Below are 24,632 nucleotides of genomic sequence, written 5' to 3'. Positions count from 1 at the left end.
ATCAATTCAAACTCATCAATTCTTCTGTGCTTTATTGATGCTTCCAAAGCCTTTGATCGTGTTAATCATAAAAAGTTGTTTGTTAAATTGAGTAAAAGAGGGGTGCCTAAATACATTGTGAGAATTCTGGCTTACTGTTATGCCCACCAGACTATGCAAGTAAAATGAGGCAATAGGGTCTCAGCCCCATTTGGGGTTAGCAATGGTGTCAGACAAGGGGGAATTTTGTCCCCAGTTCTTTTTAATTTCTGTATTGATGATCTGCCCAAGCAATTGAAAGCGTGTAATACTGGGTGCATGATTGGTACTACTTTAGTGAACCATATTATGTATGCAGACAATCTTGTGTTCTTTACTCCATCTAGCGCTGGTCTCCAACAGCTCCTTACTATATGTTCTGTGTATGGTGTGGAACATGATATCAAATCTAATGCTGGTAAGAGTGCTGTTATGATCTGTAGAACCAAAGAGGATAAATGTCTAAAATTTCCATATTTTTTTAATTGTCTGATAATAATCTTAGTGTCTGTAATAAGGTCAAATATCTTGGATATTTTATTACAGAACAAATGACAGATGATGAGGATATTTATAGGCAACGCCGTATGTTGTGTGCACAAGGAAACATTATCTTAAGCAAGTTTAGTGCGTATACAGATGGAGTGAAGACGTCCCTGTTCAGAGCATATTGTACACCATTCTGTACTGCACACCTGTGGTCAAAGTACAGAAAAGCAAGCTTACAGAGACTAAAAGTAGCTTATAATGATGCCATGAGAATATTACTTAAGATGGTGTAGTGCAAGTGAAATGTTTGTGGCTGCAGGAGAATACTTTACAAACTGTCTTACAAAATCTTACGTCTAAATTTATTTGCCGGTTTAATGACTCTGAAAATGAAATCATCTTGGCCTTAACACAAATAAGATTTGGCACTACACGCTACCAATCCCAGCTGCGGAGACATTGTATAGTTGTCTCGTTGTAGGGCACTGATTTTTTTATTCTTGATCTTAATCCATGTATTGTGCTTTTGTATGTAATTTATTGTGCTTTTGTATGCAATTTATTCTATGTAATGTCTTGTCTTTTATCTGGACCTTGAGTCTGTAATAAAAATTAAGTAAGTAAGTAATATATTTAATGATAAGAATGCTGCCACCTGCAGTCATTTTCCAAACATATGTACTCCCACAGGCCCCACAAGATGGATGATTAACATTTTTGTGTGTCTGTCAAAAACCGAGAAACAGCATGCAAGAAAATGCACAGAAACATGTGAAATTAAGATTACACCATGAGATATAGTTCCTGTGAAACATGGCAACAATTTCGACAACAAGCAACTCAACATGACAAGTTACCATTTAAAGTGATTGACATAAAGAGATTACAGCGTCACTTGATTTGCAAAACAGCAAACACATTATTTTTCGGAGCACTCAGACACAATCCACGAAAGGTAAATATGAAATGGATAATCTTGATATCACAGGAAAACTAAGCCACTCCAGTTGATGCACCAAGATGCGTTCACTATGGAATATTCTCCATTATTGATTGTTTGAATATTAATTCCCTATAGAACTGAATGAATTTTTGAAAGTAGATACAATCTATATTACTAAAACTCTGATCTTGACCGTTTTGGCCCACTGTGCTGCGATTTCCGACAGAACGCCGCCACCTACGGCCGTCATTTTTTGCCACCTCGCTCAGAGCCCCCCTCCGCCTTACGGGTGTGGAGGATTTTTCCCATCGATTAAAATTCAGAGAGATATTAATGTTTTTTTTAAATTCACCATTCTCTCTGCTGCCCCTGCTGGAGGGAGGGGGAGGGACTATAAAACCAGGAAGTGGTGTGCCTCACTCAGTCTCTGCAAGATGGATGAAGCCAAGGGCAACGTCTCTCTGAGCTCTGAATAACACTGAACAAATGTCTACACAACTGTGTGTCCCCTTAATGTGGTTTGAAAATGAAAATATGGTTTGTTTGAAGTAAAAAGGCACCGCCTGCAAATGGTTGTTTGGGTGCTTTGGCTTGAAGTTGAAAGGCACTACTTACTGCAAATGGTGGGTTGGGAGATTTGGTTTGAAGTTGAAAGGCACTACTTACTGCAAATGGTGGCTTGGGAGCTTTGGCTTGAAGTTGAAAGGCACTACTTACTGCACATGGTGGCTTGGGTGCTTTGGCTTGAAGTTGAAAGGCACTACTTACTGCAAATGGTGGCGTGGGTGCATTGGCTTGAAGTTGAAAGGCACTACTTACTGCAAATGGTGGCATGAAGTTGAAAGGCACTACTTACTGCAAATGGTGGCTTGTGAGCTTTTGTTTGAAGTTGAAAGGCATTACTTACTGCAAATGGAGGCTTTGCAGCTTTGGCTTGAAGTTGAAAGGCACTTCTTACTACAAATGGTGGTTTGGGTGCTTTGGCTTGGAGTTGAAAGGCACTACTTACTGCAAATGGTGGCTTGAGTGCTTTGGCTTGATTGCTTTGGCTTGATTGCTTTGGCTTGAGTGCTTTGGCTTGAAGTTGAAAGGCACTACACTGCAAATGGTGGCTTGGGTGCTTTGGCGTGAAGTTGAAAGGCACTACTTACTGCAAACGGTGGCTTGGGTGCTTTGGCTTGAAGTTGAAAGACACTACTTACTGCAAATGGTGGCATGAGTTGAAAGGCACTACTTACTGCAAATGGTGGCATGCAGTTGAAAGGCAATACTTACTGCAAATGGTGGCTTGGGTGCTTTGGCTTGAAGTTGAAAGGCACTACTTACTGCAAATGGTGCCTTGGGAGCTTTGGTTTGAAGTTGAAAGGCACTACTTACTGCAAATGGTGGCTTGGGAGCTTTGGCTTGAAGTTGAAAGGCACTACTTACTGCAAATGGTGGTTTGGGTGCTTTGGCTTGAAGTTGAAAGGCACTACTTACTGCAAATGGTGGCTTGGGAGCTTTGGCTTGAAGTTCAAAGGCACTACTTACTGCAAATGGTGGCTTGGGTGCTTCGGCTTTAAGTTCAAAGGCACTACTTACTGCAAATGGTGGCTTGGGTGCTTTGGCTGGAGGGAGGGGGAGGGACGATAAAACCAGGAAGTGGTGTGCCTCACTCAGTCTCTGCAAGATGGATGAAGCCAAGGGTAACGTCTCTCTGAGCTCTGAATAACACTGAACAAATGTCTACACAACTGTGAGCCCTTAATGTGATTTGAAAATGAAAATATGGTTTGTTTGAAGCAAAAAGGCACTGCCTGGAAATGGTTGTTTGGGTGCTTTGGCTTGAAGTTGAAAGGCACTACTTATTGCAAATGGTGGTTTGGGAGCTTTGGTTTGAAGTTGAAAGGCACTACTTACTGCAAATGGTGGCTTGGTAGCTTTGGCTTGAAGTTGAAAGGTACTACTTACTGCAAATGGTGGCTTGGGTGCTTTGGCTTGAAGTTGAAAGGCACTACTTACTGCAAATGGTGGCTTGGGTGCTTTGGCTGGAGGGAGGGGGAGGGACTATAAAACCAGGAAGTGGCATGCCTCACTCAGTCTCTGCAAGATGGATGAAGCCAAGGGTAACGTCTCTCTGAGCTCTGAATAACACTGAACAAATGTCTACACAACTGTGAGCCCTTAATGTGGTTTGAAAATGAAAATATGGTTTGTTTGAAGCAAAAAGGCACTGCCTGCAAATGGTTGTTTGGGTGCTTTGGCTTGAAGTTGAAAGGCACTACTTATTGCAAATGGTGGTTTGGGAGCTTTGGTTTGAAGTTGAAAGGCACTACTTACTGCAAATGCTGGCATGAGGTTGAAAGGCACTACTTACTGCAAATGGTGGCTTGGGAGCTTTGGCTTGAAGTTGAAAGGCACTACTTACTGCAAATGATGGCTTGGGTGCTTTGGCTTGAAGTTGAAAGGCACTACTGACTGCAAATGGTGGCTTGGGTGCTTTGATTTAAGTTGAAAGGCACTACTTACTGCAAATGGTGGCATGAAGTTGAAAGGCACTACTTACTGCAAATGGTGGTGTGAGTGCTTTGGCTTGAAGTTAAAAGGCACTACTGCAAATGCACTTAATTCCTGTTTGCACTGTATATTGATTTTAGATAAAACGCTACCACTTACGGCTGTTATTTTTGGCCATCTTACTCAGTCCCCCCTCCGCTGAGCAGGTGCAGAGAATTCTTCCCATCAATTAAAAATAAAAGTGTTATTAGTGTTTAAAAAATGTTAAAAAAGAATCTCTCTCCTGTCAATCACGCCATGAAAGCCACACCTTTTCCGGTGGGAGGGGGAGGGGTTATAAAACCCGTAAGTGTGGGTGTGGCTCAGTCTCTGCATGATGAGGGAGGGAGAGGTCACGACTCTGAGCTGTGAATCAACTGAACACACTAAATGTCTACTGAACTGTGAGTTTGGTGTTTTGTGTGGGTTTTATGGTGGTTTCACCCTGCATGAAATGGTATGAAGCTGCATTTGAATTTGGTGGTCTTGCACCCTGCTGAAAGTAGTATGAAACTGCATTTGAATTTGGTGGCCTTGGATCCAGCTTGAAGTGGTATGAAACTGCACTTGAATTCGGTGGCCTTGCACCCTGCTTGAAGTGGTAGGAAACTGCACTTGAATTCGGTGGCCTTGCACCCTGCTCATGGTGGTAAGAAACTGCACTTGAATTTGGTGGCCTTGCACCCTGCTTGAAATGGCAGGAACATGGATTTGAATTTGGTGGCCTTGCACCCTGATTTAAATGGAATTTCAAGGAATAGTCATGAGTCAACTGCCAGCCCACCAGCCATGAGTGAGCTGCCAGCAGATCAGGCTTGAGGGACTGAGCTGCCACCCAAAGAACCCATACCAGCACTCCAGAAAGCCCCCCCACTGGCCACCAATATTGGAATTGGTGGAGAGGTGGAATATTGCGTCGGGGGACCAGCCCTCCCGTGTGAACATGGGCCACTTAGTCTAGTAGTAAATTAAAAATCATCTTCTAAAGCCGCGAACGCCGACAACGGGACGGATCTCACGTAGGGGACAAGGCAAGGTAGGCTGTTTATTTTTACATTAAAAAGTGCTTCTTAAGGTCTCTTTAATCAACATTTTAAGTTGCGAGAAGGTGACTTGGGGCCCAACCGAACCGGCAGTATTTTTCCTGCCGACATGGGGCTCAAATCACCGCAACCGCAACATTCCAAACCAGCGCATTCCACAAAATCCCACTCGCAGGATGATTTAAATGGCCATTAATTTACAGCAATTAAACACTAAATTCCTTCCATTTGGCCTATAAATTAATGACAATGAGATTTAAAAATCATGTTTTATTGTGAATTTGTGTGTGAATGTTCTTTGGACACTTAGGCTATTTAAAAATTTAAATCTTTTCTTAAGAAAAGGATAATGTTTAGATCTAACTTACAAAGTTCTTAAGGGGTTGGACAGGCTAGATGCAGGAAGATTATTCCCAATGTCACAGTTTAAGGATAAGAGGGAAGTCTTTTAGGACCGAGATGAGAAAATCATTTTTTACACAGAGAGTGGTGAATCTGTGGAATTCTCTGCCACAGAAGGTAGTTGAGGCCAGTTCATTGGCTATATTTAAGAGGGAGTTAGATGTGGCCCTTGTGGCTAAAGGGATCAGGGTGTATGGAGAGAAGGCAGGGATGGGATACTGAGTTGGATGATCAGCCATGATCATATCGAATGGCCTACTCCTGCACCTATTTTCTATGTTTCTATCTAGTAATTGAATTTTGGAATTAGCTACAATTGGGTAACTAACTAATTATATGCTTTAATTTCAGGTCATCCAAGTAAGATTGTTTACTATTTGTTTCAGGATGCTTCAATCTATAATAACTGAATATTTCTTTCAGTTCTCTTAATTTTTAATAAAGTCATTTGACTGTCCTTGATCACTGCTTTTGTGTTACAGTGGCTTGCAAAAGTTTTCATAACCCTTGAACGTTTCCACATTTTGTCACGTTACAACCACAAACGTAAATGTATTTTATTTTGATTTTATGTGATAGACCAACACAAAGTGGCGCATAATTGTGAAGTGGAAGGAAAATGATACATGGTTTTCAAATTTTTTTACAAATAAAAAACTGAAAAGTGTGGCGTGCAAAAGTATTCAGCCCCCTTTACTCTGATACCCCTAAATAAAATCCAGTGCAACCAATTGCCTTCAGAAGTCACCCAATTAGTAAATAGAGTCCACTTGTGTGTAATCTAATCTCAGTATAAATACAGCTGTTCTGTGAAGGCCTCAGAGGTTTGTTAGAGAACATTATTGAACAAACAGCATAATGAAGCCCAAGGAACACACCAGACAGGTCAGGGATAAAGTTGTGGAGAAATTTAAAGCAGGGTTAGGTTATAAAAAAATATCCCAAGCTTTGAACATCTCACGGAGCACTGTTCAATCCATCATCCGAAAATGGAAAGAGTATGGCACAACTGCAAACCTACCAAGACATGGCCGTCCACCTAAACTGACAGGCCGGGCAAGGAGAGCATTGATCAGAGAAGCAGCCAAGAGGCCCATGGTAACTCTGGAGGAGCTGCAGAGATCCACAGCTCAGGTGGGAGAATCTGTCCACAGGACAACTATTAGTCGTGCACTCCACAAATCGGGCCTTTATGGAAGAGTGGCAAGAAGAAAGCCATTGTTGAAAAAAAGCCATAAGAAGTCCCGTTTGCAGTTTGCCACAAGCCATGTGGGGGACACAGCAAACATGTGGAGGAAGGTGCTCTGGTCAGATGAGACCAAAATTGAAGTTTTTGGCCTAAATGCAAAACGCTATGTGTGGCGGAAAACTAACACTGCACATCACCCTGAACACACAATCCCCACTGTGAAACATGGTGGTGGCAGCATCATGCTGTGGGGATGCTTTTCTTCAGCAGGGACGGGGAAGCTGGTCAGAGTTGATGGGAAGATGGATGGAGCCAAATACAGGGCAATCTTGGAAGAAAACCTGTTAGAGTCTGCAAAAGACTTGAGACTGGGGCGGAGGTTCACCTTCCAGCAGGACGACGACCCTAAACATACAGCCAGAGCTACAATGGAATAATAATAATATATCTTTTATTGTCATTGCACGTCAGTGCAACGAGATTTAGTGTGCAGCTCCACTGATGTACAAGAAAGGTAAATAAATACAATACATAAATAAGCAAGCTGAATTGATTGACGTGACCATCTGAGGGAGACTGTCCAAAGGGAGTGGGTGGGGGGGGCACTCATTAGGGCCGGTTCAGAGCCGCTATAGCTCTTGGGATAAAACTGTTCCTGAGTCTAGAGGTTCGGGCGTAGAAGGCCTTGTAACGTCTGCCGGAGGGAAGTAGTTGAAACAGACCGTGGCAGGGGTGTGATGAGTCCTTATGGATGCTGAGGGCCTTCCTGAGGCACCGCGTGTGGTAGTTGCCCTCCAAGGCTGGTAGCTCTGTCCCGATGATCCACTGCGCTCTGTTGACGACGCGCTGAAGAGCTCTCCTCTCCGCCTCCGTGCAGCTGAGATACCACACAGAGATGCCATACGTTAGTATGCTCTCTGTGGTGCAGCGGTAGAACGTTGTCAGCAGCTGTTGGGGCAGACCAGTCTTTTTTAATGTCCTCAGGAAGAACAGTCGTTGCTGTGCCTTCTTGACCAGCGCGGCGGTGTTTGTGGACCATGTGAGGTCTTCTGAAATGTGAGTGCCCAGAAACTTAAAGCTGGACACTCTCTCCACACTTTCCCCGTAAATGGAGATTGGGGCGTATTCTCCAGAATGGGACCTCCTGAAGTCAATAATCAGCTCCTTGGTCTTGGAGGTGTTTAGTGCCAAGTTGTTATTGGCGCACCAGTCCGCCAGGTTCTGCACCTCCGCTCTGTAGTTTGTTTCATCACCGTTGGTGATCAGCCCAATCACTGTTGTGTCGTCTGCAAACTTCACGATGGTGTTGGTGTCGAATGCAGGGACACAGTCGTGAGTGAAGAGGGAGTAGAGCATGGGGCTTAGTACACAACCCTGTGGTGTGCCAGTGCTCAGGGTGATGGTGGAGGACAGGTGCGGGCCCAGTCTCACTGTCTGCGGTCACTCCGTGAGAAAGTTCAGGATCCAAGCGCATATCGGTGAGCTGAGGCCTAGCTGGTGGAGTTTGGTGGTGAGCTTGGTGGGGATGACCGTATTGAATGCAGAGCTATAGTCAATGAAGAGCATCCTCACATACGTGCCCTGTCTATCCAGGTGAGTCAGGACAGTGTGAAGGGCCAGAGAGATGGCATCCTCTGTCGATCTATTTGCCCTGTATGCAAATTGATGGGAGTCCAGTGAGGCAGGGATGCTGGATTTAATATGGGAGAGGACCAGCCTTTCGAAGCACTTCATAGGGATTGGAGTCAGGGAATGGTTTAGATCAAAGCATATTCATGTGTTAGAATGGCCCAGTCAAAGTCCTGACCTAAATCCAATTGAGAATCTCTGGCAAGACTTGAAAATTGCTGTTCACAGACGCTCTCCATCCAATCTGACTGAGCTTGAGCTATTTTGCAAAGAAGAATGGGCAAAAATTTCAGTCTCTAGATGTGCAAAGCTGGTAGAGACATACCCCAAAAGACTTGCAGCTGTAATTGCAGCAAACGGTGGTTCTACAAAGTATTGACTCAGGGGGGCTGAATACTTTTGCACGCCACACTTTTCAGTTTTTTATTTGTAAAAAAAATTGAAAACCATATATAATTCTCCTTCCACTTCACAATTATGCACCACTTTGTGTTGGTCTATCACATAAAATCCCAATAAAATACATTTACGTTTGTGGTTGTAACGTGACAAAATGTGGAAAAGTTCAAGGGGTATGGAAACTTTTGCAAGCCACTGTAAGTCAATTTATTTTTATGCTTTATCTGATGGGATAAGTTGCAGACTTGATTTTTTTAATCTTAAAATTTTGTAACATTGCTAATGGCTGTGGGGAAGTAGCTGTTGCTGAACTTACCGTAAAGTGCAAGCCGGTCACAACTCTTAACGTGTTTATCCTTGATTTTGTTTACAGTCTCCCTCCCCCGCCCCCACCGCATGAAGAGCGAGAGTCATCCCTCTTGACGTAAGAATTAACCGACAGATGGGATGCGTTGCCAGCATTAAACATGGCGGCGACGCCAAGGCGAACAGGCTGTGACCGCACATGCGCGGTACCACCCTCCCCTCCCTCTTTCGATTGTGTGGAGGTCCCGGATTTCCCAGCACAAAAAAAAGCCCGACTGTGCCGCGATCCCGGTGCAGGCCGAGGGTGCCGCCGCCGCCACTGCCACCGCCACCGCCGCGGCCAACCCCCCACCGCCACCCACCGTGGGCTGCGCCACTCCTCGGACCACCATGAGCGGCGCCAGGAACAACCGGGTGATGATGGAGGGAGTCGGGGCCCGAGTGGTGCGGGGCCCTGACTGGAAGTGGGGCAAGCAGGACGGGGGAGAGGGGCATGTGGGCACCGTCAGAAGCTTCGAGAGCGCCGAGGAGGTGGTGGTGGTCTGGGATAACGGCACCGCCGCCAACTACCGCTGCTCCGGGGCCTACGACCTGCGCATTTTGGACAGCGCACCGACAGGTAGGAGAGCAGGGGCCGGGCCGGGGGCTCATCATACGGTGCCTCCCTGCAAACATGTACGGTGCAGGCCCCACCCCGATGAGGCCGAGAATCCTCATTAAACCCAATGAACATAGCACAATTTAAAAGCTTGTGAAATTTCCTTCCTTAACAGTGGACACAAATACAAGTAAATTCGTAATTGTAGCCACCGAGGAGGTAAATCACTGCATTTGAGGCACTGGAGAGTAATTAACTATCAATTGACCGTTATTGCCCAAAATAACTCAATTGCTCAGGATCGAGTTAATAAAAAAAAATAACCTTTCTTTTGATGCAACATTGCGGATGCCGGCTGCCGTAAAACTCCAAAGAAGAAGAAGAAGAACCTTTCTTTTGAGTCCCTCGGCTATGAGTTGGTCATTTGGAATTTAATATTTGCATTTTCATTTTGTGAAGCGTTCTCTGCTTTAGTTTTCGTGAAATGCCTTTGTTTTGTGTGGTTTGGGAGAATTCGATTTAGTTGTGTAAAAAGCAATGTACTTGTAGTTAAAGTTATTCAATTTATTTATAAATCTGGTTGCTTCGAAAATGATTGATCATTTGTTTAAATGATACCCCGCAATCCCCCCCCCCCCCCAAACCAGCACCATGCAGGTTCAGTTTTTTCTTATTGTACACAAACCTTGGATAACATTGTGCGTAAGATTCGCAAAATGTCACACAGTTTTTATGGACTACTTTAATTATTTGTTAATAAGGCAGAGTTTACAGTTAAGCTTTTAATTAAATCTCTGTCCAGTTTGAATTGTTTCCAAAGCTTTTTGTGATCTTTGGATTTTATTTTTGGTTGCCATTGTGACTTTTTTTTCACTTTATTGATTCTGGGATTTTCTGCTATTGTTATTTACCTTTATATCAGAACTGACTTGATTATATTTGTGTATTGTATTATCGGATTGGATAGCATGCAGAAAACAAAGCTTTTCACTGTACCTCGGTACACGTGACAATAAACCTAAACTTAGTTATCTAATTGTGCTCATGTAATTCTGCCATATTTCTTGTGTCAGATGTAATGACCTTCAGAGGGAATGGGTATTTGCAGAATCTAGCGATGAGTTGTCATGCAGGTTTATAGGTGTAATAAGCAATAATTAGGTATGACAAGTAGAAATATTAATGTTATAAACAGGAATACTTATTTCATTGTTAAAATATCACAATATATTGCCAAATACCAGGCTGATACCAAGATGTTTACAATCTAACACTGAACTTATTACATCCAACCTTGTTGACAACATAAAGCCGTGTAGCAAAGTGAGCTGGTCGACAGATACAAAGATTTTATAGTGGTGTATGTGAGTAGTGTAGACAATGTGGCATTAAAGTGTACTGTTGAAAATTGCAACGTTATTTTTGTAGAAAGAATTGAATAATTATCATAAATGGTGAGAAAACATGAAAATGTTGATCGATTTGATTGTGCTTCTACGGAGCACACGAATGTATGATGAAGATACTGTATGCAGTTAGGAAGTAAAATCTGTTGTCTTTTTGAGGAACTGATAAGATAGAAATTGAGAGGCTGTTTCCTCCATTGCACAGTCTTTTGAACAGAATCTCCGCGCAAAGAGTTGGGAATGTAAATAGCAGTTGACGATAAATCTCTTCTTGCAGAAGGTTTTAAGTCTGAATGATTTTACATTTTGAGCATTATGGATCATCAAGAAAGATATTTGAATACAAAGGGAACAACTAAATACTGGGAATTGATTAAGAATTCTGTAGTAATTAGGCAGTAAGCTGTGCCGTCATCTAAACATTTGAGATCGTTGAACTTGAAACTACAGTTGCTTTTGATGACAATACAAGTATTTGCCACCTTATCTATCACTCAGCTCCAGTTATAGGCTTTCAACATTTGTTGCCTTGAATGGATTTTCTGATGTAATTGAAGAAAGTGTTACTGTTAAAGTAACATTGGCTTAAGAAATTACATTTGGGGAATATGCGCTTGCATGTTTTAATTGATCCATTTTGCTTTGAGAAGTTGAGCATGGATTTCCTCCTAATATTTTGCTGAACCTACTCAGTTTATAAACGATGGCAGAATGAACACAAAAGCTCTTAACTGAGTGGTAAACAGGTACGGGATACTGAGTTGGATGATCAGCCATGATCATATTGAATGGCGGTGCAGGCTCGAAGGGCCGAATGGCCTACTCCTGCACCTAATTTCTATGTTTCTATGTATTTAGAATATGGAGGAAGCTCAGCCTCAGTGTCACTACAATTAATACTCACAATTATGAATTATGCTTACCAGTGTGCCGAGGTTTGAATGAATAGACCATCTTTACATTGTAGCTGGAAGGCCAGAGAAATGGCTCACCTGCTAACACTTAAGCTAATTGGCAGGGTGGACTGTGAGGAGAATGTGAAGAGGAAAACGGAGCTAGATGAAATGAATGACCAAACACATAGCAGATACAATATGGAAAAGTTCTAAATGGTGAGATTTTGTTTAATGTTGGGAAATTGAAAAGTGTTGCTGTTCCAAGGGATCTATGTGCCTTTATTCATAGACCCAGTAAACCAAGGTACCAAAGTAAATAAAGCAAATGGTGCCTTGGCCTTTGTTGTTCTAAGTACACGTAGAAAATTCTTCCTGTAATTATGTAACGACCTGGTGACACTTCGTTTTGGAATATTGATTACAGGTCTGGTCTATTGGAGAAGGGAACTGTTTCCGAACATTTACTAAATTGCAATCTTGCATAGTGTTTTTACCATATAGGAGAGATTAAGCAAACTGGGCAGAAAGTAATGAGCAATGTAATTTCACTGACATGTCTAAAATTGATAAAATGCTTGTCAAGGTAGACAATGTTGATGTTTCACCTCGTTTGGGTGTTTAGAATCGGGTTTCAGATCAAGGGGGCAAGTATCCAGCACAATCTATAATAAATAGAGTGAGACATTTGCCACAACAAAAATTGAGAAGTACCGTATTTCCTGGCAATAAAGACGCGCCTGCGTCGAAGATGCACCCCCAATTTAAGTTGCTAAATTTTGAGAAAAGGATGGTGGAACAGGATCAGGGGTTTAGTTTTGTCCAGAGGTCGGCAACATCGCCTGTGTGCCCCGGGACTGGCTGCAGTTCCCAGATCCCTCGCGTCCCCGGGACTAGCTGCAGTTCCCAAGTCGCCTGCCCCGGGACTAGCTGTAGCGACCAGGTCGCCTGCGAGCCTGGGACTGGCTGTAGTGCCCAGGTCACCTGCGAGCCCGGGACTAGCGCAGAGAGAGAGTGCCCGGGATAGAGCAGCCAGCCTTCCGCCCAGTAACTACCCGCCAACCACCACCTCCACCGGTTGCGCATGTGCCGATGGACACCATGGCTGGATGGCGGGCCGGCAGAAGGCGCTGAGGTGGCGGCCAGTTCTGCTGACCGGTCCAGACGGCCGCTCGCAGCCACCTGAGCTACTTCCCTCCCATGATCCCTGACCTCCTCCTTCTCAACGCTCCTGCCCTCCCTGCAACTTTGCCCCCTGGCCAGACTCCACATGCTGTGAAAGGAACCCTCCCCCCCAGCGGGCGCTGTCTATTTACAGCGGCTTCCCACTTTACAACGGCTTCCCATCAGCTGCCAGCTTTGAGGGATAGACTTGGCTATCCCCCAGTACAGCAACATCATTCTTGATGTTGCTGTACTGAGGGATAGCCAAGTCTATCTTTCTTGGCTAACAACCTAACCTTCGACATCCAAGACGCAGGTAAACTTTCGTGCCTTATTTTTGGGTAAAAAATAGCGTCTTCATTGCTGGGAAATACGGTACTTGAATTATTTTTGCAGACTTGCTGCCTTTCAACATGTATTTGTAAATTATAAACTGGCTTGGTATGAATTTCACCACTGACTCAGCAGTTAGTTTGTTCAGATTCAACTCCAAGACTTCAATGTCCATTATGTACTAACACTTTAATGCAACATTGGGAGTGGAGGCGTTGTCTTTCATCAGAGACATTGAAGTGACTGCGGTGTGATTTTGAAAAGGTTCTCATGATGTCACTTGGGGAATTGTGGTTTTGGCCTTGCCATTATCCATCTCTATGGAAAACCACAAAGAAACAGTTTAAACAATTTCCAGTTTGTGAGATTTTTCTTTCGCCAGAAAATTGGCAAATCCATTCTATTAATTTGTTCGCTCACTGAGGCATTTCCCTGGTGGCATCAAAGCCATCCACCCAGTAACTGATACTGTCCTGGCGTGGATGTCTACCCTCTTTCAACAACTTTAGGCTGTGCACATCATACGCAAGAAGAAGAAGATTAATTTGTTGCATAATTTTAAACACATTTTAGTCCACCTGATGTATCTAAATTTGAGGGAATATAGTCCAAATTTATACAGCATTCTCCTTAAAATGGGGATCGGCAACCTTGTTTTGCATAGGGGCCAGGACGCATGTCTGAGCGGATGGCAGGCCACATCTATCACGTGTACACATGGATCCTGCCCCTTCGAGGACGCCACTCATACTCACTTGTCCCTGGCCTATTGACAAGCCCAATCCTGACCAAAGATCATAGAGCGGATCTTTGATCCCGACAGTGAAGCCCAGACACAGAAGATGCGCGGCCATGCCGGCGGCTTTGCGCATGATGCAGTACAGCCAGAGCTCTGCGATGCTCTGTGGTTACGCCATTGCGGCTACCAGTGCAAGCGTCCTTGGGTCACCGCGCCTACGCGCCGCGGCCTTGGGCCCGGGAGGTACTGGAGATGATGGAAGTCGGCGGGCCGGATAATTACGGGAAACCAAAATACACCTGCGGGCCAGATGATTTCGGGTTAGGGGCCGCGTTGGGCCCGGGAGCCGTTGGTTGCCGACCCCTGCCTTAAATCATCAAGCTCTAGTGGATCAATGCTTAGGCCAATATATCTTTACTGTGAAGAGCACCCACACCGTAATGTTGTATTTCAAGTAAGGGTCTGCCTAAAGCATTGCACAACTGAGATTTGATGTTCTGTCCAGAGCAATCCAGACCTCCTCAGATAAAGGCAAACAATCTATCAATGTTATTGATTACTTTTGGTAGGATGCTAATGCATGTTACCATATAACAATGACAGCACGGAAACAGGCCATCTCAGCCCTTCTAGTCCATGCTGAACACTTACTCTCACCTAGTCCCATCTACCTGCACTCAGACCATAACCCTCCATTCCTTTCCCGTCCATATACCTATCCAATTTATTTTTAAATGATAAAAACGAACCTGCCTTCACCACTTCCTCTGGAAGCTCATTCCACACAGCTACCACTCTCCGAGTAAAGAAGTTCCCCCTCATGTTGCCCCTAGTAGACTGAATGATGGCCGATTGGGAAAAGGGGAGATGCAACGAGACCTGGGTGTCATGGTACACCAGTCATTGAAAGTAGCAGCAGCAGCTAGTGAAGAAAGCGAATGGTATGTTAGCATTCATAGCAAAAGGATTTGAGTATAAGAGCAGGGAGGTTTTACTGCAGTTGTACAGGGTCATGGTGAGCCCACACCTGGAGTATTGCGTACAGTTTTGGTCTCCTAATCTGAGGAAAGACATTCGTGCCATAGAGGGAGTACAGAGAAGGTTCACCAGATTGATTCCTGGGATGGCAGGTCTTTCATATGAAGAAAGACTGGATAGACTTGACTTGTACTCGCTAGAATTTAGAAGATTGAGGGGGGATCTTATAGAAACTTACAGCATTCTTCAGAGGTTTTACAGGCTAGATGCAGGAAGATTATTCCCGATGTTGGGGAAGTCCAGAACAAGGGGTCACAGTTTAAGGATAAGGGGGAAGTCTTTTAGGACTGAGATAAGAAGAACATTTTTCACACAGAGATTGGTGAATCTCTGAAATTCTCTGCCACAGAAGGTAGTTGAGGCCAGTTCATTGGCTATATTTAAGAGGGAGTTAGATGTGGCCCTTGTGGCAAAAGGGATCAGGGGGTATGGAGAGAAGGCAGGTATAGGATACTGAGTTGGATGATCAGCGATGATCATATTGAATGGCGATGCAGGCTCGAAGGGCCGAATGGCCTACTCCTTAACCTATTTTCTATTTTTCTATGTTTCAAAACCTTTGTCCCTTAGTTCTCAAATCATGTCCTCTTGTTTGAATCTTCCCTACTCTGAATGGAAAAAGCTTATCCACGTCAACTCTGTCTATCCCTCCTATCATTTTAAAGACCTCTATCAAGTCCCCCCATTAACCTCATGGGCTCCAAAGAATAAAGACCTATCTTGTTCAACCTTTCTCTGTAACTTAGGTGCTGAATCCCAGGCAACATTCTAGTAAATCTCCTCTGTACTCTCTCTATTTTGTTGACATCTTTCCTATAATTTGGCTTCCAGAATTGGCCTCACCAATGCCTTGTACAATTTTAACATTACATCCCAACTTCTATACTCAATGCTCTGATTTATAAAGGCCAGCACACCAAAAGCTTTCTTTAGCACCCTATCTACATGAGATTTCACTTTCAGGGAACTGTGCACAATTATTCCCAGATCCCTCTGTTCAACTGCATTCCTCAATTCGCTACCATTTACCATGTACGTCCTATTTTGATTTGTCCTGCCAAGATGTAGCACCTCACACTTATCAGCATTAAACTCCACCTGCCATCTTTCAGCCCACTCTTCCAAATGACCTAAATCTCTCTGTAGACTTTGAAAATCTACTTCATTATCCACAACACCACCTATCTTAGGTATCATCTGCATACTTACTAATCCAATTCACCACACCATCATCCAGATCATTGATGTATATGGAAAAACAACAGTGGATCCAACACAGATCCCTGAGGCACCCCACTAGTCACCGGCCTCCAACCTGACAAACAGTTATCCACCATTACTCTCTGGTATCTCCCATTCAGCCACTGTTGAATCCATCTTGCTACTCCGGTATTAATACCCAACAATTGAACTTTCTTAACCAATTTTCCATGTGGAACCTTGTCAAAGGCCTTACTGAAGTCTATATAGACAACATCCACCGCTTTACCCTCATCAATTTCCCTAGTAACCTCTTCAAAAAAATTCAAGAAGTTTAGTCAAACATGACCTTCCAGGCACAAATCCATGTTGACTGTTCCTAATCAGACCCTGTTTATCCAGATGCTTGTATATATATTATCTCTAAGTATCCTTTCCATTAATTTGCCCACCACTGACATCAAGCTAACAGGTCTATAATTGCTAGGTTTACTCTTAGAACCCTTTTTAAACAATGGAACAACATGCGCAGTACGCCAATCCTCCGGCACCATTCCCGTTTCTAATGACATTTGAAATATTTCTGTCATAGCCCCTGCTATTTCTACACTAACTTCCCTTAATTGTCCTAGGGAATATCCAGTCAGGACCTGGAGACTTATCCACTTTTATATTTTTCAAAAGTGTCAGTACTTCCTCTTCTTTGATCCTCATAGTTTCCATAGCTACCCTACTTGTTTCCCTTACCTCACATAATTCAATATCCTTCTCCTTGGTGAATACCGAAGAAAATAAATTGTTCAATCTCTCCCCCATCTCTTTTGGCTCTGCAGATAGCTGTCCACTCTGACTCTCTAATGGACCAATTTTGTCCCTCGTTATCCTTTTGCTATTAATATAGCTGTAGAAACCCTTTGGATTTACTTTCACCTTCCTTGCCAAAGCAACCTCATATCTTTTAGCTTTTCTAATTTCTTTCTTAAGATTCTTTTTACATTCTTTATACTCCTCAAACACCTCATTTACTCCATGCTGCCTATAATTATTGCAGATCTCTGTACTCTTAAAATGTCACCTTTAAATGCCCTCCATTTCTCTACTACATTCTTCCCATAAAACAAAATGTCCCAATTCACTCCTTTTAAATCCTTTCGTAGCTCCTCAAAGTTAGCCTTTCTCCAATCAAAAAGCTCAATCCTTGGTCCAGTTCTGACCTTCTCTATAATTATATTGAAACTAATGGTATTGTGATCACTGGACCCGAAGTGCTCCCCAACACATACCTCCGTCAACTGACCTGTCTCATTTCCTAACAGGAGGTCCAGCACTGCCCCATCTCTAGTAGGTACCTCTATGTATTGCTGCAAAACACTATCCTGCACACATTTTACAAACTCCAAACCATCCAGCCCTTTTACAGAATGTGTTTCCCAGTCTATGTGTGGAAAATTGAAATCTCCCACAATCACTACCTTGTGCTTACTACTAATATCTGCTATCTCCTTACATATTTGCTCTTCCAATTCTCGCTCCTCATTAGGCGGTCTATAATACACCCCAATAAGTGTTGCTACACCTTTCCCATTTCTCAGTTTCACCCAAATAGCCTCCCTAGACGAGCCCTCTAATCTATCCTGCCAAAGCACTGCTGTAATATCTTCCCTGACAAGCAATGCAACACCTCCACCTCTTGCCCCTCCAATTCTATCACACCTGAAGCAACGAAATCCTGGAATATTTAGTTTCCAATCACAGCCATCCTGCAACCATGTTTCACTAATCGCCACAACATCATACTTCCAGGTGTCAATCCAGGCTCTAAGCTCATCCACCTTTCTTACAATGCTCCTAGCATTAAAATATACACATTTAAGAAACCCACCACTTATTCTCTGTTTATTATCTTTTCCTTCTTTCTTCCCTACATGTTGGGTCTGAGTGCTTCCCTTCTCTGCCTCCTGCCTTACACACTGTCTACTAGCTTTCTCTATTTGAGTCCCTCCCCCCAACCGATCTAATTGAAAGTCTCCCCAGTAGCCTTTGCAAATCTCCCCGCCAGGATATTGGTTCCCCTCGGGTTCAAGTGTAACCCGTCCTTTTTGTACAGGTCACACCTTCCCCAAAAGAGATCCCAATGATCCAGAAACTTGAATCCCTGCCCTCTGCACCAGTCCATCAGCCACGCATTTATGCTCCATTCCTACTCTCACTGTTACGTTTTATTTCAGACTTCCTTCATAGAGTAGAGGTGCTTTCTTTGGTTATGTCTAAGGTTCACAGATAATCTTGACAGTAAGTTTGCGGCAAAAGAAGGAAAGGGATGCTGCTTGCACCGTATGGCTTCCAACAGGAGCATTGCATTACAAGCATTAGTGGCAAACCCTGAGGAGGGCACATCATCCGAGCACCTACACACCATTGAAGATAAATGGGGATACTGTGGATAGGGTGAGCTGCTTTAAATACCTGGGAGTCCACATCTCAGAGGATCTGACATGGACATCACACGCTGCAGCACTGGTGAGTAAGGCAAGGCATTTACCACCTCAGGCAATTGAGGAAATTCAGAGTGTCTCTGAGGATCCTCCAGTGCTTCTACTCAGCGGCTGTGGAAAGCATTTTGTCCGGAAACATCACAATCTGGTTTGGGGAGCTGCTCTGCCCAGGACAAGAAGGCTCTGCAGATAGTAGTGCGTTCGGCCGAACGCACTATGGGAACTACACTCGCCCCCCCCCTCCCCCCTGCAGGAACTATACATCAGAAGGTGCAACTCCAGAGCCAACAAGATCATGGGAGACCCCCTCCACCCCAGCAACGGACTGTTCCAGCTGCTACAGTCAGGCAAGCGCCTCCGTTGCCATGCTGTGAAAACGGAGAGGATGAGAAGGAGTTTCTTCCCAGACGCCATTAGGACTGTGAACTCCTATCTCACCAGGGACTAACTTTACTGTACCAATTTACTGTTGTGTGCTGTCTTTTTAAAATTGCTGTTTTTTCTTTTTTTCCCCACCACAAATATGTAATATGTGATTCTGTTCCATTCTGTTTTGTAGTTTTTTTTGCACAAATCCGCAAGCATTGCCACTTTTCATTTCACTGCACATCTCGTATGTGTATGTGACGAATAAACCTGACTTGACTTGACTTGATCCAAAATTTAGAACTTTTAAAATAAATAACAAGCCTCTTTGGTTTTGTTTAGTTTATGTACAGTGAAAAGCTGCTTTTTGCATGCAACTCTACCACTACACCGTTGTGCCATCCTTAAGAACTGCAATGTAGTCTGCTTGTACAAGCTCTAATATTATTTGTGCATTATATGACATTTAAGCAATAGTTCATTGAATATCAGCAATAATATGATCCCCTAACAGCTCTTAAATATAACTTTCTTTAGCCTAATAAATTTGAAAAGCATTCTGTAACTTTGGTATTTTTAAAGATTGCTTTGAAATGCTGTGATCTCGACTGAAAATGTTTTCCCTTGGCTAGTAGTTGATTATTCAGAGCAGCTCTTTCAACTGTATTAAGACAAATTAGACTACATGGCTAAAACCTGATCCAGTTAGATTCATTGATCTAAGTAAAGAATGATGTTGATGACAATTTCTGAAAAAACAAATTTATTACATTTTTTAACTAAATTGTTAATCTGAATTGGGTGACTTTTAAGTGTAAACTATATTACTTAGTTACCTGAAGCAGTTTATGATATTGAGGGACAGCTTGCAGTTGCAAAGGTTTTATGTTAAAATGATTATACATTGAGATAGATGATGAAGCATTAAATGCATGAGACACAGATACAGAATGGCTACGGTAAAAATGTCACTGGTTGTCTTGTTTCAGTATTAAATGGTGCAGTTTATGTAACATCAGACCACGTGCTTAGCTACAAAATGGTATGGAATGGTAAATGCTGGCTCTTATCTGTTGTCCTTCTTGGCAAGAGAAGTTTTGTGAAGCCGATTGGAGGCCGACAGCATTCCACCAGGGGAAAAAAAAGTTATTTCCTTATTTTTCCACACCTTCCAACAGTTGGTCATATTGTCATTTATTTGTCTGAACATGTTTAGTAGATTACAATGGAGGGACAATAAAATCCTAAAAATGAAAGGTTCTGTAGCAAAATTTTATTACATTTTTTAATGTCGATGAAGATGTTGGATAGCCTTTGGAGAGAAATGTTTTAGGCCATTATCTGAGATGAATAAGTGAATTTGGTGTTCCGAAAAATGCAAGGAATCATGGGATTTGTCAAAGGTCACTCGCTATAAACACTCTTGGCAACCGCGCCGCCGCATGCACACAGACCTGCTCCTCATCCGCAGCCAGGATCGAATCCGGGTCTCCGGCACCGCAAGCGCTGCCGAACCAACACCAGACCATCCTCGTCCCCTACCGTGCCCCACCGGAAATGTCTGGGGCGACCCAGGACCGATGGGACAAGCCCACAGCCAGTGCAGAGAAGAAGCGCTAACTCCAGTTCAACTCTGCCTGTCCCGCCGGGTTAACTGACAGCCCTGGACCGACAGGAGCAGCGGCCCAGGCTTACAGCCAGCGCGGTGAAGAAGCGCTAAGTCCAGCTCAACTCTGCCTGTCCAGCTGGGTTAACCTACATCCCTGGACCAACGGGAGCAGCGGCCCAGACCTACACCCAGCCGGAGCAGTGGAGTTAGCGCTTCTTCTCTGCGCTGGCTTAAGCCTGGGGCGCCGCTCCCGTCGGTCCAGCGATGTAGGTTAACTCGGTGAGACAGACATAGTTGGGCTGGAGTTAGCACTACTATTCTGTGCTGTCTGTGGGCCTGGGCCGCCGCTCCCGTCGGTCTGGGGTCGCCCCGGACGTCTCCGGTCGCCCTGGATGTTTTCGGTGGGGCACTCAGGAGGGCATGAGATGGTCCAGTGGTGGTTCGGCAGCGTTTGCAGCGCCGGAGACCCAGGTTCGATCCTGGCTGCGGATGAGGCGCAGGTCTGTGTGCATCCGGCGGCACGGTTGCCGAGAGTGTTTATAGAGAGTGACCTAGGACCTGGGCATGCGTAGTCGGAATACCGAATTTGCTTATTACCTTGAGGTTATCTGATTCAACATGCACAGTTTTCCTCGGATTATGAATTTCCTAATTTGGACAACCAATATATACAGGTGTGTAGCAAGGAACTGCAGATATGGGTTTAAACTGAAGATAGACACAAAAAGCTGGAGTCTGGCAGCATCTCTGGGGAGAAGGAATAGGTGACGTTTTGGGTTGAGACCCCCCTTCAGACTGGTTAGGGATAAGGGAAACGAGAGATATCGGCGATGGTGTAGAGAGACAAAGAACAATGAATGAAAGATATTGGAGAGCAGGAAGAATCACAGAGGGGGAACAGCGAGAGGATGTAGGAGAACTCTCGTCAGAGTGAGGAGAAGAACTTCAAAGTAGACATACCTTGAGGAGATTTTGCAACGGAGCAGACAAAATGTGTAGGAAAGAACTGCAGATACTGGTTTAAACCGAAGATGGACACAAAAATACAGGCGTGCATTTGAAAGGTCAGCAGGACGGATGTGGATGGAATTGTCAGCTGCAGCAGGGCTACAGATGACATCTTGCGGGTAGGAACAGGGTGTTTCACTTGTCTTTCCTTCCCACTCCCAGTCCCCAAGCTGCAACAATCGGGTTGGGTCGGGTTGAGCCAAGCATAGGTGGGGGCCCTGAGCAGACTTGCCCATTCGCTGAGGCCAACTGATGGCTGCACTTCCTATGCCAAGTTGCTCTCCAATCATTGTTCTTTCTGGGATCCTCTCCCACATACTGTATTTGTTCAGTATGGACTACAAACAGTTCAAGTCACAAACTGTTCACGGGAACTGAATCCCATCGTAACTTGCAGACTTCCTGTATTCATTACGTGATTTCTTTCTAAATTTTAATAGATCTTTAACATAATTTGTAATTGTGTAGTCTTTCAAACAATATCACTAATTTTAGCCTTGTCCATTTGGCAATAAGAATAATATATAGAATGTAAGTAATCTGTTCTCAATGCTTCTGTAATTTCAAAATATTAAATGTTATTTTCTAATTAAAGAGAAAGGTAACTATTTCCTATTGAGTACAGTTCCACCACCAATGTTCTAGCAATTGACGGTCTGGTACCTCCTTTAATCTGGACAAAATTGCAAAAGTGCTTTTGAAATTCATTGGGCGGCCATGGATGGCATCGCATGTGGTGCGTTCTCTTTCGGGACGCGTGGTCCGTCCCCAAAGATAATTGTTTACATCTGCAGTTGTTGGTGGTGATTCCTCAGTTTTTTTTTTGTTGCAATTCTTAGCTTATTTTGTTTATATTGAACCCTTACTATGGCTTCTAAGCAAGGTCCAAGTGACAGTTGTGTTATCAAGTATAAGTACAAGTCCAAATCGATACAAGCCAAGGTAGAACTGTTGAAACAACTCAAACGTGGCGATTCCATGCAAAAGCTTATCGTATTGGTTTAGAGACATGAGAGGGGGTAGAATTCGTGGGCATGAGGTGTATTGTTGAATTATTATTGCATGAACTCTGTTTGTCCGACTAAACGGATAATCTGACAAGGCTCTGGAACCAAGAGTGCCAGAAAATTGTCGGTGGACCTGTACCTATACTGGACTAGTAATTTGGACCAGTGGTTGTGCTCTTCCACATTTCCCAAGATCATATTCACTCCCATTTTGAGGTGGCTCAGGCTGAAATTCAACAGTATAGAACATTGTCTACTGAATGTGGACGAATTTTTACTAATAGTTCAAAGGTGACCATCAAGTGCCCGTTTATCCCAATCTTTATTTTTTAATTATTATCGTTGAAAACATTAGCGATGCGGTGGTGCTGGTTTCCGACTGGCACGGTGACGGACGCACCACTCGTCTCTGTCCGCCATACAGTTTGTAAGCTCCTCTTTTGTCTCTACACATGCGTCTTCCATCAACGTCTTCAGCGTTGTCTTGATTGGCCGTCCCGGGTCACGTCTTCCATGGGTGGGTTCCCACAGCACAACCTTTTTGCTGGCATTTCTGGGTGGCAGTGACCAACGAGCCTCATCTTTCTCGACCTGATCTTCTCGGTCAGAGGTGGAATCTCCCCCTAGAGCTGGGCGTTGGTGATGTGGTCCCTACAACTGACATTTTGAACTTTTCTGAGCATTTGGGTGTAGGTACCATCGAGAGACTTGGTCAGTGCTCGAGTGAGAGTTCATGCCTCACACCTGTACAATAATATGGTCTCTACAGTTGCATGGAAGAATCTCAGTTTGAGACCCTTAGACATCCGAGACGCTCAGATTTTCCCCATGTTATTGAGGGCTTTCCATGCGAGTGCTTTCCAGACCTTGATATTATTCTCTGAGTTCTGCATTCTCGCTCCCAGGTACTTGAAGTCCTTCACTTTCTTGAGAGATGCACCACCACTGGTCTTGAGAGGCTCATGGTCACCAACGTTGAACGCCATGTATTCCATCTTCTTGGCACTGAGGTGGAGGCCTACTTTCCCTCACTCTGTCTCGACCCTGCCGAGCAGCTCATGTGCCTCCATAATCTGGTCTGACAGCAGGACTATGTCATCAGCGAAGTCGAGGTCTGACAAGTTGACTGGCCCGATTCTTCTCGAATGCCTTGGGATGATTGTAAAGCCGAGGTCCTCATGTTCCTTGAGCGCCTGCCTCACGGCATAATCAAGAACAATGACGAAGAGAAAGGGTGCCAGCGTGTCTCCCTGTAAGACCCCCGCGAGGATCTAGAACACTTTGCTCTCACCATCCGGGGTGACAACCTTGGCCGTGGAGCCCAAGTGCATATCCTCATTGGCTCTCAGGAGATGAGGAGGGATACCATAATCCTTCAAAATCATCATAATTTTACATCGATTAATCGAGTCAAATGCCTTCTTGAAGTCTATGAAGGTTAGGACGGGCAGCAGGTTGTTATTCTTAACCTCAATGATTCTTCGTAGGGCAAGGATCTGTGTGACTGTTCTTCTTCTCTCTGAAGCCGTTCTGATTGTAACGTAGCTTCGGGTCATTAGCAGCCCTAATCCGGTTGAGAATCAAGTAGTTGAAGACCTTGGCCAAGACGCATGTCGGGCTGATGCCACGATAGTTGTCAGTCTTTGTTACGACTCCCGAATGCAAGTACTTCAGAGCCACGTAACACAAGTCAAAAACCAGGTTCAGGTTCAAAAAACAGTTTTAATTATTCATTGGAACACAAAACTCAAACCTGATTTAAACAACCCAGTCAGGGATATGGATAAACCGACAAACAATTTAACAATGCTCCAGCCAGCCAC

General features: G+C 44.0%; 1 protein-coding gene across 1 annotated transcript in view; it reads left to right on the top strand.

Moving 5' to 3' along the window:
- Window positions 1–9,165: 9,165 nt before the first annotated feature.
- mib1 (MIB E3 ubiquitin protein ligase 1) overlaps window positions 9,166–24,632 on the top strand; it is a 136,786-nt gene continuing 121,319 nt past the window's right edge. Inside the window, exon 1 of the mRNA XM_033020052.1 lies at window positions 9,166–9,572. Coding sequence (XP_032875943.1) covers window positions 9,344–9,572 — 229 coding nt within the window. The 5' untranslated portion in view covers window positions 9,166–9,343. The remainder of the gene's footprint in view (window positions 9,573–24,632) is intronic.

The sequence above is a fragment of the Amblyraja radiata genome, chromosome 4, assembly GCF_010909765.2.
Source record: "Amblyraja radiata isolate CabotCenter1 chromosome 4, sAmbRad1.1.pri, whole genome shotgun sequence".
In the NCBI taxonomy this organism is placed as follows: Eukaryota; Metazoa; Chordata; class Chondrichthyes; order Rajiformes; family Rajidae; genus Amblyraja; species Amblyraja radiata.
The sequence above is the reverse complement of the archived record's forward strand: the minus strand, read 5'-3'. Positions and strand labels throughout refer to the sequence as shown.